At 40.0% G+C, this 13,219-nt stretch overlaps 1 protein-coding gene across 5 annotated transcripts in view; it reads left to right on the forward strand.

The window, feature by feature from the left end:
- Nucleotides 1-75: 75 nt before the first annotated feature.
- The window catches only part of MCM8 (minichromosome maintenance 8 homologous recombination repair factor), a 33,860-nt gene continuing 20,716 nt past the window's right edge, over nt 76-13,219 (forward strand). The window contains exons 1-8 of one of the 5 annotated variants that reach the window (XM_050952054.1): nt 76-279; nt 2,295-2,461; nt 2,671-2,745; nt 4,318-4,400; nt 4,555-4,704; nt 6,816-6,919; nt 7,442-7,640; nt 9,670-9,755. In XM_050952054.1, the coding sequence (XP_050808011.1) occupies nt 2,332-2,461; nt 2,671-2,745; nt 4,318-4,400; nt 4,555-4,704; nt 6,816-6,919; nt 7,442-7,640; nt 9,670-9,755 (827 nt within the window). In that variant the 5' untranslated portion in view covers nt 76-279; nt 2,295-2,331. Of the gene's footprint in view, nt 280-1,064; nt 1,189-2,294; nt 2,462-2,670; nt 2,746-4,317; nt 4,401-4,554; nt 4,705-6,815; nt 6,920-7,441; nt 7,641-9,669; nt 9,756-13,219 lie in introns of those variants that run through there. The other 4 variants (XM_050952056.1, XM_050952052.1, XM_050952055.1 and 1 more) reach the window with 4 other exon arrangements.

Below are 13,219 nucleotides of genomic sequence, written 5' to 3' on the forward strand. Positions count from 1 at the left end.
CGCAGCGTTGTTTCTCTCAGCGGGGGCGTGGGAGGCGGGGCGGGGAGGGAAGGGAATATCACGTGACAGCGCAATAGGCTTTGGCGGACGAAACCACCCTTAACCAGTGAAAGAGGGCGGGGAGTCCCTTGCTGTAACCATGGTAACGTGGTGGGGCGAGGCATCGACCCAATGCGACCCTGTGATTGGTGTTGGTACCGGAAGCGGAAATAACACAAAGCTGGCGCCAAAATAGAATGGCTGAAGTATATCAATTGCCCTGGCACAGCAGGTGCTGAGGTGAGTTCCGGGCCGCTGTCTGTCGCTTTATGTTCCCTCGTTGCGGGGGTTCCGTGCGAGACACGCGGGTCGCTCCGCGAGGAGAGCCTGCCGCACGGCCTGTGACAACCGCCTCGCGTTGGGGCTGGGAGCAGCCTACCAGCGCCAGGCCTCTGCTTAGTGCCTGCTTGGCAGCCAGCCAGCCAGCCAGCCAGCGCCAGGCCTGAACGCTGAACAGATCTGGGGCGGCTCTGTCCACAGGGTTCGGGGCCTTGTGGGCCACGTTCTTCCTGGGCCAAGGATGGGGACTAGCCTAGGTAGTAAGAGGTCTGACCTGTGCCTAAATCTAGATACCCTGCTGGGAGCTGTGTAAAAGCCTGTGCCCTGAGCTAGGGTGACCAGCCAGCAAGTGTGAAAAATCAGGACAAGGAGTGGGGGGTAATAGGAGCCTATATAAGAAAAAGACCCAAAAATCAGAATTGTCCCTATAAAATTGGGACATCTGGTCACCCTACCTTGAGTACCATGATCAGCCCCACCTAACCCCCAACATAACAGCTGGGATGGATGATTCTTCCCTTGACCTACCAACTGCCAGAGGGGTGAGTTATCTCTCCTGACAGAAGAAAACTGTTCCATCCGTCTAGGAAGCACCTGTGCTACAGCTGGCCTTGCACTAATAAACCCAGAAACTCTCACCTGATCATTATCCTCTAGAGTTGGTTGTGCTGCAGATGGGATGCATCAAGGGGTAGTGGTGTGTGTGTATGTAATTAAATAGACTTATTTTATTTGCAGGTTAACAAAACATTTGAGTAAATATTTATAGGGATTAAATGAGTAGAGGTGACCAAGGCTTCCACAAGTAATGGCCATGTCATAAGAAAACCAGTTACTAAATGTTCCTGTATGACAACTTTCCCGTCCACGGTAAATGAACACTTATTTGCTTATCTCAATTCTCCTTTAAGAGCATCTGGTCACAGGATTTAGGAACATTAATTTATCTGTTCATGTGATTTACCAGAATAAAGATGCCTAGCCTTTGCCTTCTGTTTAGGTTAGGATAACAGGATCTTCTGACATTAGATCAGTGTTTCTTAAAGTGTAGGATGGGTTTGTTCAGAGTGGAAGTGAGCAGACAGGTTTCTAAATTGTTTCCCGGAGTTCCAATTTCCATTGGGGGGGAAGCCAGTTTCTATTTGTTGTGGTCACAAAGAAAACTTTCAAAACATGAAGCAAATGTAATCATGTGATACATCTGCCTGAGTTTGCAGAGAGACTGAAAAAGCACTGAGGAGTGAATTGCCCCTTGCATTTCAGTGAGGGCTACCTCAGATGCCACTGGTGTTGCTTTAAATGTCAGCGTTGTCTATTTACTGCTCATCAAAGCATATAAGAATGGAGAAGACATAAAATATACAGCAGTGTTTCCCTATGTCTGCATGGGGAGGCTGGGTGCGTGTGCACAGGACTAGCTGGAAGGGTACTCAAGATGTATGAATTAAGATGTGTAGACTCTTAGCAGCACAAGACGGGCACAGTTAGTTTCATTTTTCTGAAGTGGGGCTCGGCTTTCAAAAGTTTGGAAAATGCTGTTTTAGATTCAGCTCTTTGTCCCCCAAACCGATCTATACGTAAGAGAAAGACATTTACATGATCCATATCTTCATGGTATTTGAGAACCTAGATAGATTCCAACTAGTTGAAAGTACTAGGGAGTATAAATAAGAAAAAATACATTCTGCACTTGCAATCCTTATTTGTTATGAGGAGGCTGGGCAGCCAGCCAGCCAATGTTTTATAGAATTTGAAAAGTTAACCTCACACCCACTGTGAGTATGTAACCAATCGTATTTTCATCACCTATTGTTTTGAGAAGGGAGGATCCTGAACTCATTCCACATATGGCTGGTCTTCTCTTCTAAAAAAAAAAAATTTAAAAAAATAACAATATATTAATAACTCTTGGTTAAATTATTATAATCACCATAGATTATTACTATAACTCTTCATTGACAGTCTTACCCTATCAGTTTAATTCACAGTTTGCAATTTCAGTCACATGGTAACATGAGTAACGAATTAAGAGGTAAAGGATCTGGACGAGGAAGAGGTGGCTTTCAAGGCTGGAGAGGAAGATGGCGAGGAAGAGGAGATGGAGGAAGAGACTGGAAAAGAAACACTGGAAAGTCTGAGTCTGGTAAATTGGTTCTACATAACAGATTATCATTAATCTCTGATGCTAGAATACAATGATCAAGCATTTTAAAGCAGCAGTGCATGTTTACCTGCTCTTGTGTGCAACAGCTGCAGCTGTTTGCTTACTAGTGCTCTAAACAGTAACTGACAAAGTTTGAGATGCTACTGTACTTACACTGCTTTAACCAATCTTATTTTCATACTTTTCAGCACAACCTCGATTAATTCAGTCAACACTGGACCAGATTACTCCATATAAAGGGTGGAAGCTTTATTTCTCTGACGGTATATTAAATAATTTAGAATAAATATTTTACCTCCCTTTCTCCCCTAGATTTGTGTATTATAGGAGGAAAAATAGATTAGAGGGTTGAAGAAATGAGTGACATTACAGTTCATTCTTAAAAAAAACAACAACAAGGAGTCCTTGTTAGTTTGTTAGTCTCTAAGGTGCCACAAGGACTCCTCGTTGTTTTTGCTGATACAGACTAACACAGCTACCACTCTGAAACCAGTTCATTCTTAGACCCTTTTTAAAACCCTTTTTAAAAGTACAGTAGAGGAAGATGGTAATAAAAATGTAAATAATTTTGTCTTCTAAAAATGGAGGGAGACATGAGCAAATCCTCCTTTTTTCTGCCCTTTTTTGCAATCTTAGCCTTTGCTGCTCTGAAGCACTAATTAATCTTAAGCAGCTTTGTGATTTCTATCTAAGCCAGTGATTTTGAGTCTTGGTTGCACTCCAGGATCCTTTGAGTTGGCTGCTGTGACACCACCTTTGAAATACTGCAATAGCTTATGGAGAAGATCCTGGAGTGTATGCAGAGCATGAAAGAGCTATATACTCTCACTCAAGGACTCTATCTCCAAATCAGATGGATTGCTGGCCAGTGTTGCCAGTGGCGAAGTGTTATCTACTGCTCATCTTCCCTCATATCCAAAATAAATTTGAATGAACAACTTGTAATCTCTCTGTGGGCAAAGAGAGATTGTGTACAATGTAAAATGCGCTCCATCTTCATCCAACCTATGTTAAACGCAAGCCAAAATATTGAACAAATTCTGATGCTCGATAATTGTATTGCAGTTCACAAATCATACTAAATCTGCAGTCTGCTGGAGATGCAATTACTTACTATAATGCCTCACCAACAGTCTTCTGTTGGTCCTGCCTCATGATAGTCCCCCCCTACATGGACAACCATCTGCACCCCACAACTCAGAAGCATTAAAATACCCCTTCCATTGCTTCCTTTCCTTTGAGGATTGATCCCACATCATCCTGGCTAAAAGTATGTATCCTCATAGTTCTTAACTTAGAAGAACCGGAGTATTACTGAGACTTTCCCCAATCTTGGCACACAAACAACATAATATCACACTTTCTAGGAAAGGCAACCTGAACCTATTCTACCAGTCCTGTGAAATGCTGCAAGACATCATCATGATGGCATAAGACCTGCTATGACCATATCTTATTATAGGTCTGTCTTACAAGTTGGTACAGTTGGCATCCCTTCCCTACCTAACTTTCCTTTCTCTTCCTTTCTTTTCTGTCTCATTAACTTTAATTGTATTGTGATAAACTCGAGAAATTATTCTAGCCAGTCCTTTGAAGGAAGGTGGCTGTGCTGTAGATGTTTGAGAGAAAGGTGCAAAAACCATGGAGGGTAAAATGTGTGTGAAAGAAGTCTCATAGAAGGATTATTTAAATAAAATACCCATTTTTTTTAAATCAATGTCTTTAATGGATGAATTGGTTTCTATAATAAATTCTAGTTACAAATAAAGCATATGATGTGTTGATGTACATAATTATTTTTGGGTTAATGACTAATGCGATATGTATCTGATTAGCTTATGATGGCAGCTCTCCTTTTGTCCAGAAGATTCAAGCATTTGAAAAGTTTTTTACACGTCACATTGAACTTTATGATAAGGTAAGACACCTACAACAGCTGCTGCAATAGCATAATAGATCTGTATATATTTTCTTTTGTCTAGATTTCAGCTACAGTATCTCAAGAATATTAATCAAGACTTTTTGTTTTATCTCAGAATGAAATGTGTTTTGTGACTTGAAATGTTTTGTAGGATGAAATAGAAAGAAAAGGGAGTATTCTTGTGGATTACAAAGAGCTGATACAAGATAAAGAGTTAATTGAATTGATACCAAGTATATCTACTGATTTAAGGGATATGCCTCAGAAAATACTGGACTGCATGGGTTTGGCAATACATCAGGTAAATATGGACTCCAAATAGATGTTTAGTAGGATGTATGTATGTATGTAATTATCGCTTGTACTTTAAGTTTTAAACCACATTTATATGGAAGACCAGTGCTCACTGTCAGAAGGGTTTTTAACCAGAAACAAATGTATAATTACTACAGCTATGAAAATTTCAATTGCTGTTTTTAAACTCTTTATTACATTTAGAAATATTGACTTTTTAACAACTTAGTTTATTCTTAAAGGTTGATAGTTTTGAAGTGTGTGGCTTTCAAAAGATGTGAATGCCAAGTACATTTTGCAGGATTGAGGCTTTAATTTTTAAAGATTAAATGGTTTAATTTAATGCATCAAGTTTCCTGGGCCAAAAATTTGACCTAATTTACAATTGTTACGAGTAGAAGTAGTAAGTCCTCCAAATATTAAGTATAAAGGTTTTCTGACTTATAAAAATCTACTGCTTCACTGACCCCCCCCCTCCAAAAAAACCCCAACCCAAAAACAAAAAAAAACCCTCTTCCTCTGTACACCATTGTTGTGTGTCTTACAAAATCATATCTTGATAATACTTTGGGCTTAGTGAGCTATGCCTCATAACAACTCTATATTTTTTTTAATTCCCATTTTTTAAAATGGGACACTGAATCACAGATGTTAAAGTACTTGTTCAGAGTCACATAGGAAAACAGTGAACAGACCCTAGATCTCCTGGCTCTCAGTCCTGTGCTTTGAAAAGTCCTAGCCACCTTATGCAGGTTCTGCAGTAGCAGCAAATATGTTTGCAGATATCCTGAGATTAATGATCTCAGTACATACACATAGTTTAGAATTAGAAGTTACTCTATGTAGTAGCCAAGAGAAAAGATACCAAGTATTTTTAGGATATAGAGGTGAAATATAAGTGTTTATTAATATTGTAACAGTGAGCCTATAGTCCTCAGGCCTGTAAGATATTCAGCTTAGCCAAACAAGGCCTCAGGCCTGAAACAGGCTGGCATGATTAGTTGACCGGAAGATAGATAATCTTGTACTAGTAAAGTGTAAGATTACAGTAAAAGATGTGATAAGTGCTGATGTTCTGGAAACTATGCTGCAATAGACTGAAAACTATGGTGCAATGTGCCATTTAATACTGCAAGATGCCAGATAGTACCATTTTGCAGGATTCTGTTATAACCTCAAGTTGCTATGATACCCCATTGACATAAATGTTAATGAGAATAAGGGGAGCTAAAGGGATAGCCAATGAGAAACAGAACGCCCCTAAATTAGTGAGGTGTGGAAGTATGGATAAGGAAAAGGGGGTTGGAACATATTTGCATATGTATGAACCTTAGCAGGCATAAACATTGCTTTGGCTCATAACTCAGAATAAAAAGGTGTTGCCTCACCTGTGTGCTGGGAGTAGATGCATTGGGCGATGCCAAGATGACAGCCACAGATGATAACGATGAGGAGGAGGAAGATAATGATGGGCACTCTAAGATCTCCCAGTGGGAGATGTGAGCAGTGCAAATCATCGGGCTAAACACTTTGCACTGTCTATCTGCTATCATATTTCAGTGCTGTGGGATTGTTTATCTGCTTAGTGGATTTGTCGATAAAGGGACTTGTGACAAATTGGAATTGTTTCTCATGCACTTGTAGGGTCTCTTATTTTAGTGATGCTGATAATATTCCTGATGCTGTAGTCCTCAGGAGACCAAACCTTTTTTAACTACCCCGGTCAAAGAGATTAATAAATATTTGATTGATTAATCAATCAATCACCAATCCATTGATAAGGCTACAATGCATTCCGTTTTTTATTCAAAACAAAGATGTTAATTTAAGATCCATGTAAAATATGGAAGGAAAATCTATGGTTGTCAAATGGAAAAGTACAAAAGCAGTAAAATAATCCTCATGGTTGGGCTTAATAGTCAATGAGACCTTCTGCAGAGTTGTGCAGAGGTTTAAAACTGCAGGATAAAGTAGCAAAGCTCAACTGCAAATGAACTATCATGCCAAACCCAGGGAGGAGAGCAGCATGTTAAAGGAGAACACTATGAAAACTCCACTTCAACAAATACTATTACCCATTCCTTCCTAGCCTGTGTTTATTTTTTCTTGTCTATCTAGGTATTAACTAAGGACCTGGAAAGGTATGCAGCTGAACTACAGGAACAAGCAGGATTACCTATTGATGAAGAACCTATAATAAATGTGCCACATATTCATGCACGGTAAAGGATGTTTGTATTAATTCTCTATTAGGATTTGAAAGATTCATTTGCCCAGAGAGAGTAAGAAACTCTCATGGAAAATTGCCATCAAATGTTAGTCCTTTCTGTGCTTCAAGACTGAAATATGTGTTAAACCATGGCTGGGATTTACTGTGTTATTATAGGGTCTCCATATATGGTAGTTTCTATAGAGTAAATGGGACCTAAGAGTGTTTGTTAAGAACAGTGAAAGGTGTGTATACTATGTATTCTCTTATAGTTTGGGAATTCTGAACGTTAGAATTTGACTGGGCAGCCTTCACTTCCTCTTAGGGTAATAGGAGTTAACAGTTGTGTCATGTATTCTGGGTAGAGGTTAGATTTACAATAAAATATTAGATTTGTTTTCTGTTGATAAAACCTTTCCTCTGGCTATATCTCTGTTAGTGTTTAGTACATACATGCATGCATATTTGATAACAATATTTTTTGTTCTTTAAGGATAACAAGAGTTTTAAAATTGTGTGGTAACCTTTTATTTAGGGTGTACAACTATGACCCATTGACTCAACTGAAGAATGTTCGGGCTAATTGTTATGGGAAGTATGTTGCTTTGCGTGGCACTGTCGTGCGTGTCAGCAACATTAAACCTCTGTGCACCAAGATGGCCTTTATATGCAGCACATGTGGGTATATTCAGAGTTTTCCTCTGCCTGATGGAAAATATTCCCTTCCCACAAAGGTAATTTAAAATATTTTTTATCTTAAAAATTTCCTCTTTGCTATCTCCTGTATTTGGAAACTGTCAACACGTGGTGTTTAGATGTTAAAAAATAGTTATAGTATTTAAAGAGGGATGAAATGGATTTAATACTTCAGCTAAGTTAGTGATCCACAAAAATCACTGTACACCCCAATGTTAGTATAAGTCTTCTTCATGTGAGGTAGGCATTTTTAAAAAAAAAAAAAGCTGCCTTGATTTTGTTTGCCATTTAAAATGGAAAACCAAAAGTATAGAAACTTCCACAAATTTAAAAGAATTCTTCTCTTCTCTTCTCCCTGAACCCACCCCACCCCCTTTTAGAAAGGGCTATTTAGTGTTCTGACTGTATTTAGCAGTTTTATCTAGGACTAGAGCTGGCTGGAAAATGAAAATCCCTTCCTGTGAAAAATTTCAAATTTTTAAAGGAAAAAATTTTTTTGTCCCAGAATCTTCAATTTTTCCAGAAAAATTCCATTTTGGGACTACCAAATGGATTTTTTTCAGTTTGCTGGCTGCCCACCACAGGCTTTCTGGCTGGCTAGCTGCCTGGGAGGCAGTGTGCTGGGTAGTCCAGGAACTGACCAGCTGCAGAGCTTGAGTAGCCCATGGCTGTGTCTATACTGCAAAAAAACACCTGCAGCAGCGGTTCTCAGAACCTAGGTCTACAGATTTGGGCTTATGGAACTTGTGCTGTGGTGCTAAAAATAGCTAGGTAGACGTTTATGCTTGGGCTGGAGCTCAGCCTCTGAAGCTTAGGAAGGCGGAGGTGGGTTTCAGAGCCTGAGCTCCAGCCCGAGCCAGAATGTCTGCATGGCTATTTTTAGCACCACAATGCCAACCTGGGCTCTAAGACTTGCTGCTGTGAGGTTTTGTTGTTGTTTTTGGCTTTGATTTGGCTGGGAAGACATACCTCATGGAGCTGGTGAATGTGGTAGTCTGCCAGGCATGCAGTCTGGGAAGCCCCAGTTCCCCAGCAGGCTGCCAAGGAACTAAGGAGCAGCAGGCAGGCAGGTTTCCAGGAAACCATGCACTTGATTTCTGTCTAAAGTTTAGATGGAACCAACATGTTTGCATAGAACATTTTGATTTTGTTGAATCAGCATTTTCCACTAAAAGACTTTTGACCCGCTCTGTCCAGGATTTTGTATTTCAGTTTTGTTATTCTTCCTAGCTTGATCTAAGACCCCACAAGATATATAAACAAAATAATAATGAGGTAACTGTCTAATATTATTATTATGTGACCAAGTGAGAAGTTTTCTCCTTTTGCGGGGACCTGAAAATAAAAATAACAGACACTAAAGATGCAGTATTAACACGTTTTTGTTTTTTTTTCCTAGTGCCTAGGAGTTAAGATCGGTTCTGTTCAATATCTTCATCAATGATTTAGATAATGGCATAGAGAGTACACTTATAAAGCTTGCAGATGATACCAAGCTTAACCTTCTTAATCTCTGAGGATAGGAGAAGCAGCAATGGGCTTAAATTGCAGCAAGGGCGGTTTAGGTTAGACATTAGGAAAAACTTCCTAACTGTCAGAATGGTTAAGCACTGGAATAAATTGCCTAGGAAAGTGGTGGAATCAGTGGCATTTTTAAGAGCAGGTTGGACAAACACCTGTCAGGGGTGGTCTAGATAATACTTAGTCCTGCCTTGAGTGCAGGGGACTGGACTTAGATGACCTCTTGAGGTCCCTTCCAGTTCTACGATTCTATGATCTATGAATCTAATGCAAGGTGTTTAAACGGTGCCACAAGTACTCCTGTTCTTTTTGCGGATACAGACTAACACGGCTGCTACTTTGAAACCTGTTTGGGTGACAGTTTTCCATTAATTATACTCATGCCAGCTGGAATTCCTAATCTAAGATTAACTGTAGGTTTTCTTTTTATATGCTGCTAATGAGCTGCACACCAGTTTCAAAATCAAATGAGGCACCTTAAACTATTGTAATAAAGAGAATAATTTTCTTTATGTCAATCCTGACCGTCAATTCATACTGTTACAGTGTCCTCTGCCTGAGTGCCACGGACGATCGTTCACTGCAGATAGAAGCTCTCCTTTAACAATTACGGTGGACTGGCAGTCTATTAAGTAAGCAACCTTAGAGTGTCTGTTCCTTTCACAAACAAATTTAGTTTAACAGATTTGAAAGGATATCACATTTATTAAAGCAAATGTGCATTTTTATTCATATTATCCATTGTGTAAAAAGAAGCATTGATCAAAAGAATATGCTACAAAATATTTGTTTTACCAAAGCACTATTCCATATTATATATTGTCCCTACTCAGTATAATAGGTTAATTGAAATTCTTCTTATCTAGACTATAGCTTCATTGTGAACTGTTTCAGGTCATGCTGTGAACATGATCACATCCATTCTATAAATGTGATCACATCCATTATAAATTACCTTCTGTAATGACTGAGCTGTAAGGAAAACATCACAATGGTTGGCTAGCAGGGCATTGTTACATGAACTGAGAGAGCTGAATGAGTTGTATTGAATTTTAGTGTCAAAATCTTGGTTTAAAGTTGTATTGAAAAAAACACAAGCTAATCGGAATAGGAATGAAATACGCATACTTAAATCGTTTCCCTGTTTTTCTGCTTTCTACATCTAATCAAGTAAATATACCTTAAATTGTGAGCTGTCTGTGGCAGGGACTGGCTTTGTTGTCTTTTATTTGTACAAGAATAGAAAAAATGGGGCCTTTACATATTACTGCAATAGAAATAAATAATACACCTCTACCTTGATATAACGCTGTTCTTGAGACCCAACAGATCTTACCGCTTTATAGGTGAAACCGTGTTGTATTGAACTTGCTTTGATTCAACAGGGTATGCAGCCCCACCCCTCCTCCACCCTGGGGCACTGCTTTACTGCGTTATATCCAAATTCGTGTTATATCAGGTGGCGTTATATCGAAGTAGTGGTGTATAAACGTCAAGTGTTTCTTCTAGTCTAAACTAATCAAAACTATTTCTGAAATTGATTTTTTACAATTTGTTTTAGAACGGATATAAAGTTAAGCAGCATAGTATTTGGAAAAGCTCTTAGGCCCTATTCCAGCACAGCTGAATTTTATGCATTTGTGGGTTGACTTCAATGGGACTACTCAGAAGGTGAAATCCTGGCCCCATTGAAGTGAATGGGAGTTCCACCATTGACTTCAGAGGGGCCAGGATTTCACTGTGTGCGTGTAAGTCTTTGCAGAACTGGTATCCTAATTTGTTTGCATTGTGGGTTGGGGCTTTTTGGTACAGTACCTCCGTTGTTAAGACAACTTCTGTGGTAATCTGTCAGGTGGGTGTTATCAGGGGGACTAAATAACTTGATATCCTCTGCCTTCCTAATATCAGTATAGTGTCTCAGAAGTAATATTTTATACTTGCTGTACCCTGACTTCTTTTAAAATAACATTTTATAATAAACTGTTTATAGTAAACTACAGCAATGTTAAGGGTCTGACTTAGACCGATGAAACAAAAAAAAAAAAGATTATTTTACTGTTATAAAAATAGACTGTGAAAATTGTCACGTTGTTGCTCAGCAACAGATCTGCTCCCTGTGTATAATCAGTCTACCTGTTCACTTTAGTGACTAAAATAAATTCTTCCTTGTTTAGGCTCTCTCTTCTTATGCTTTACCTCTGCTGTGAAGTTGAAGAGATAGGATCAGACCTGTCAATCACCGGGCAAGGGGCTAGGTCTCTCCTTCAGGACCAAAACACAGCTGACAGTACAGACTGTCTCCTAGTAGTAGTAGCCAGAGGTGGTTCCTAGATCTCCTGCTTTACCTGAAATACAGAGTATAGGAAATGCTTCAAAGGATTCAAATTTGGTTCCAAAATGATCTTTTTGCTTGTCTCAGCTGGTAATCTTTGTGGGCACTTTTTCAAGGCACAGGTAGTTTGCTCCACTTTTTCCAGGAACTGTTCTCCGTTCCAAGCAGGAAAAAGCCTCACATGCAGTTCCTCTGCAGCCTTTGCTCTACAGATCCACTTTTGCCTGCCTGCTCTGGCTTCCAGCCTCAGCCATACTGCTGGGACTAACAGGTGTGTTTCCTACTAGTATGCAGCGCTTGGGATGCACTGCTCATTCACAAGCTAGTGTGCTCCACACCTACCTATGAAAGGAGGCTATCTCCTATGCAGTTGCTGAGCCTGAAAGCAGACCCTAAGGGTATGTCTACATAGCAAATAAAAACCCACAGCTGGCCTGTGCCGTGGGGCTTGGGCTGGGGGTCTGTTTCATTTCTGTGTAGACTTCTGGGCTTGGGTTGGAGCCTGAGCTCTGGGACCTTCCCATCCCTCAGGAAAAGTGCAACTGTGCGGGTGCATCTGCAGAGGTTGATAGCAACTACTGTAAGGCTTAAGGGGTGTTATATGCCCTTATGGTTTACCCAGCCATGCTGTGATAAGGTTTTCCCCTTTACTGCTGCCCTCTTGAAGGAGTAAGGGGTTGGGAGCAAGTCATAATTAAGACTTATGGATTGGGGGATGGGGAGCAATGACTCCTCTGTTCTCCCACAAAAGCTGAAATTTGGGGGAGCTGGCTCCAACAGGGAGAGGGATAGTTTCATGTCATGGTTCCCTTCCCACTGAAATCAACAGTATTAAGGCTTCTGGGTGGTGGGCAGTGGCAGGTAATGGATTATGGTTTGGGGGTGGGCGCGAAGGCTCTGAACGGTGATAGGATGTGTCTGAAAATTGTTTGTGGACTTGAGCTGATGTTCACAGGTAGGAGGAGGACCCTGTTTCAGTCTGACTTCAGGTGGTTTTGTGGTTCTAGTCAAATACTCTTATACAGCCCTAACCAGTTGCCCAGTTCACAGGCACACTTTTATCTTTGGAGGAGACTTAAAGATTTGTGCAATCCCATTAAAGGAAATCACTGAGGCAGTAAAGATATCACCCCACAACAGCATGTCAGAATCACTTCAAAGGATACGAACACTCATTCCCCCATTTCCACTGCACTCGTACCATCTCCGGTATTAGAGCAGAGTGCCTGCTCAGAAAAGTTCATGATGTTCCATTGTTTCTGTGCAACAATACCATAACACAGCTAGAGGCACAAAAGGTGGAATGTCAGTATAGAGAAATGGGACTCTTGAATTTACCCATCTTGGAGGTTTCGGTCAGAGTCCATATTTTCCAAGCTGACATTCTGTATCCAAATTTTACAGATCTAAGTATTAAAAACTTTAAAACAAGTTATTGTGAGCAGCACAGTCTTAATGTTGAGACCCCCCTCCCACAATTCCACTCTTTTTTTCATTTACAAACCCTTAGAAAATTAAATAAATAAATGTGTTAGTCTGTAAGGTGCCACAAGTACTCCTGTTCTTTTTGCGGATACAGACTAACATGGCTGTTACTCTGAAACCTTAGAAAATTAAGTTGTACCATAGCACTAACAGATTCTTAACGGTAGCACTAGGGGGTGCTATTAATATTTCCTGTAAAGAAAGGCTCAGAAGAGAAACCTTTGGAACTTACAAGTGTTACATACACATCCTAGAGTTCATTTAGCAGGACTAAAATAC

This window comes from Gopherus flavomarginatus, chromosome 4 (assembly GCF_025201925.1).
Source record: "Gopherus flavomarginatus isolate rGopFla2 chromosome 4, rGopFla2.mat.asm, whole genome shotgun sequence".
Classification (NCBI taxonomy): domain Eukaryota; kingdom Metazoa; phylum Chordata; order Testudines; family Testudinidae; genus Gopherus; species Gopherus flavomarginatus.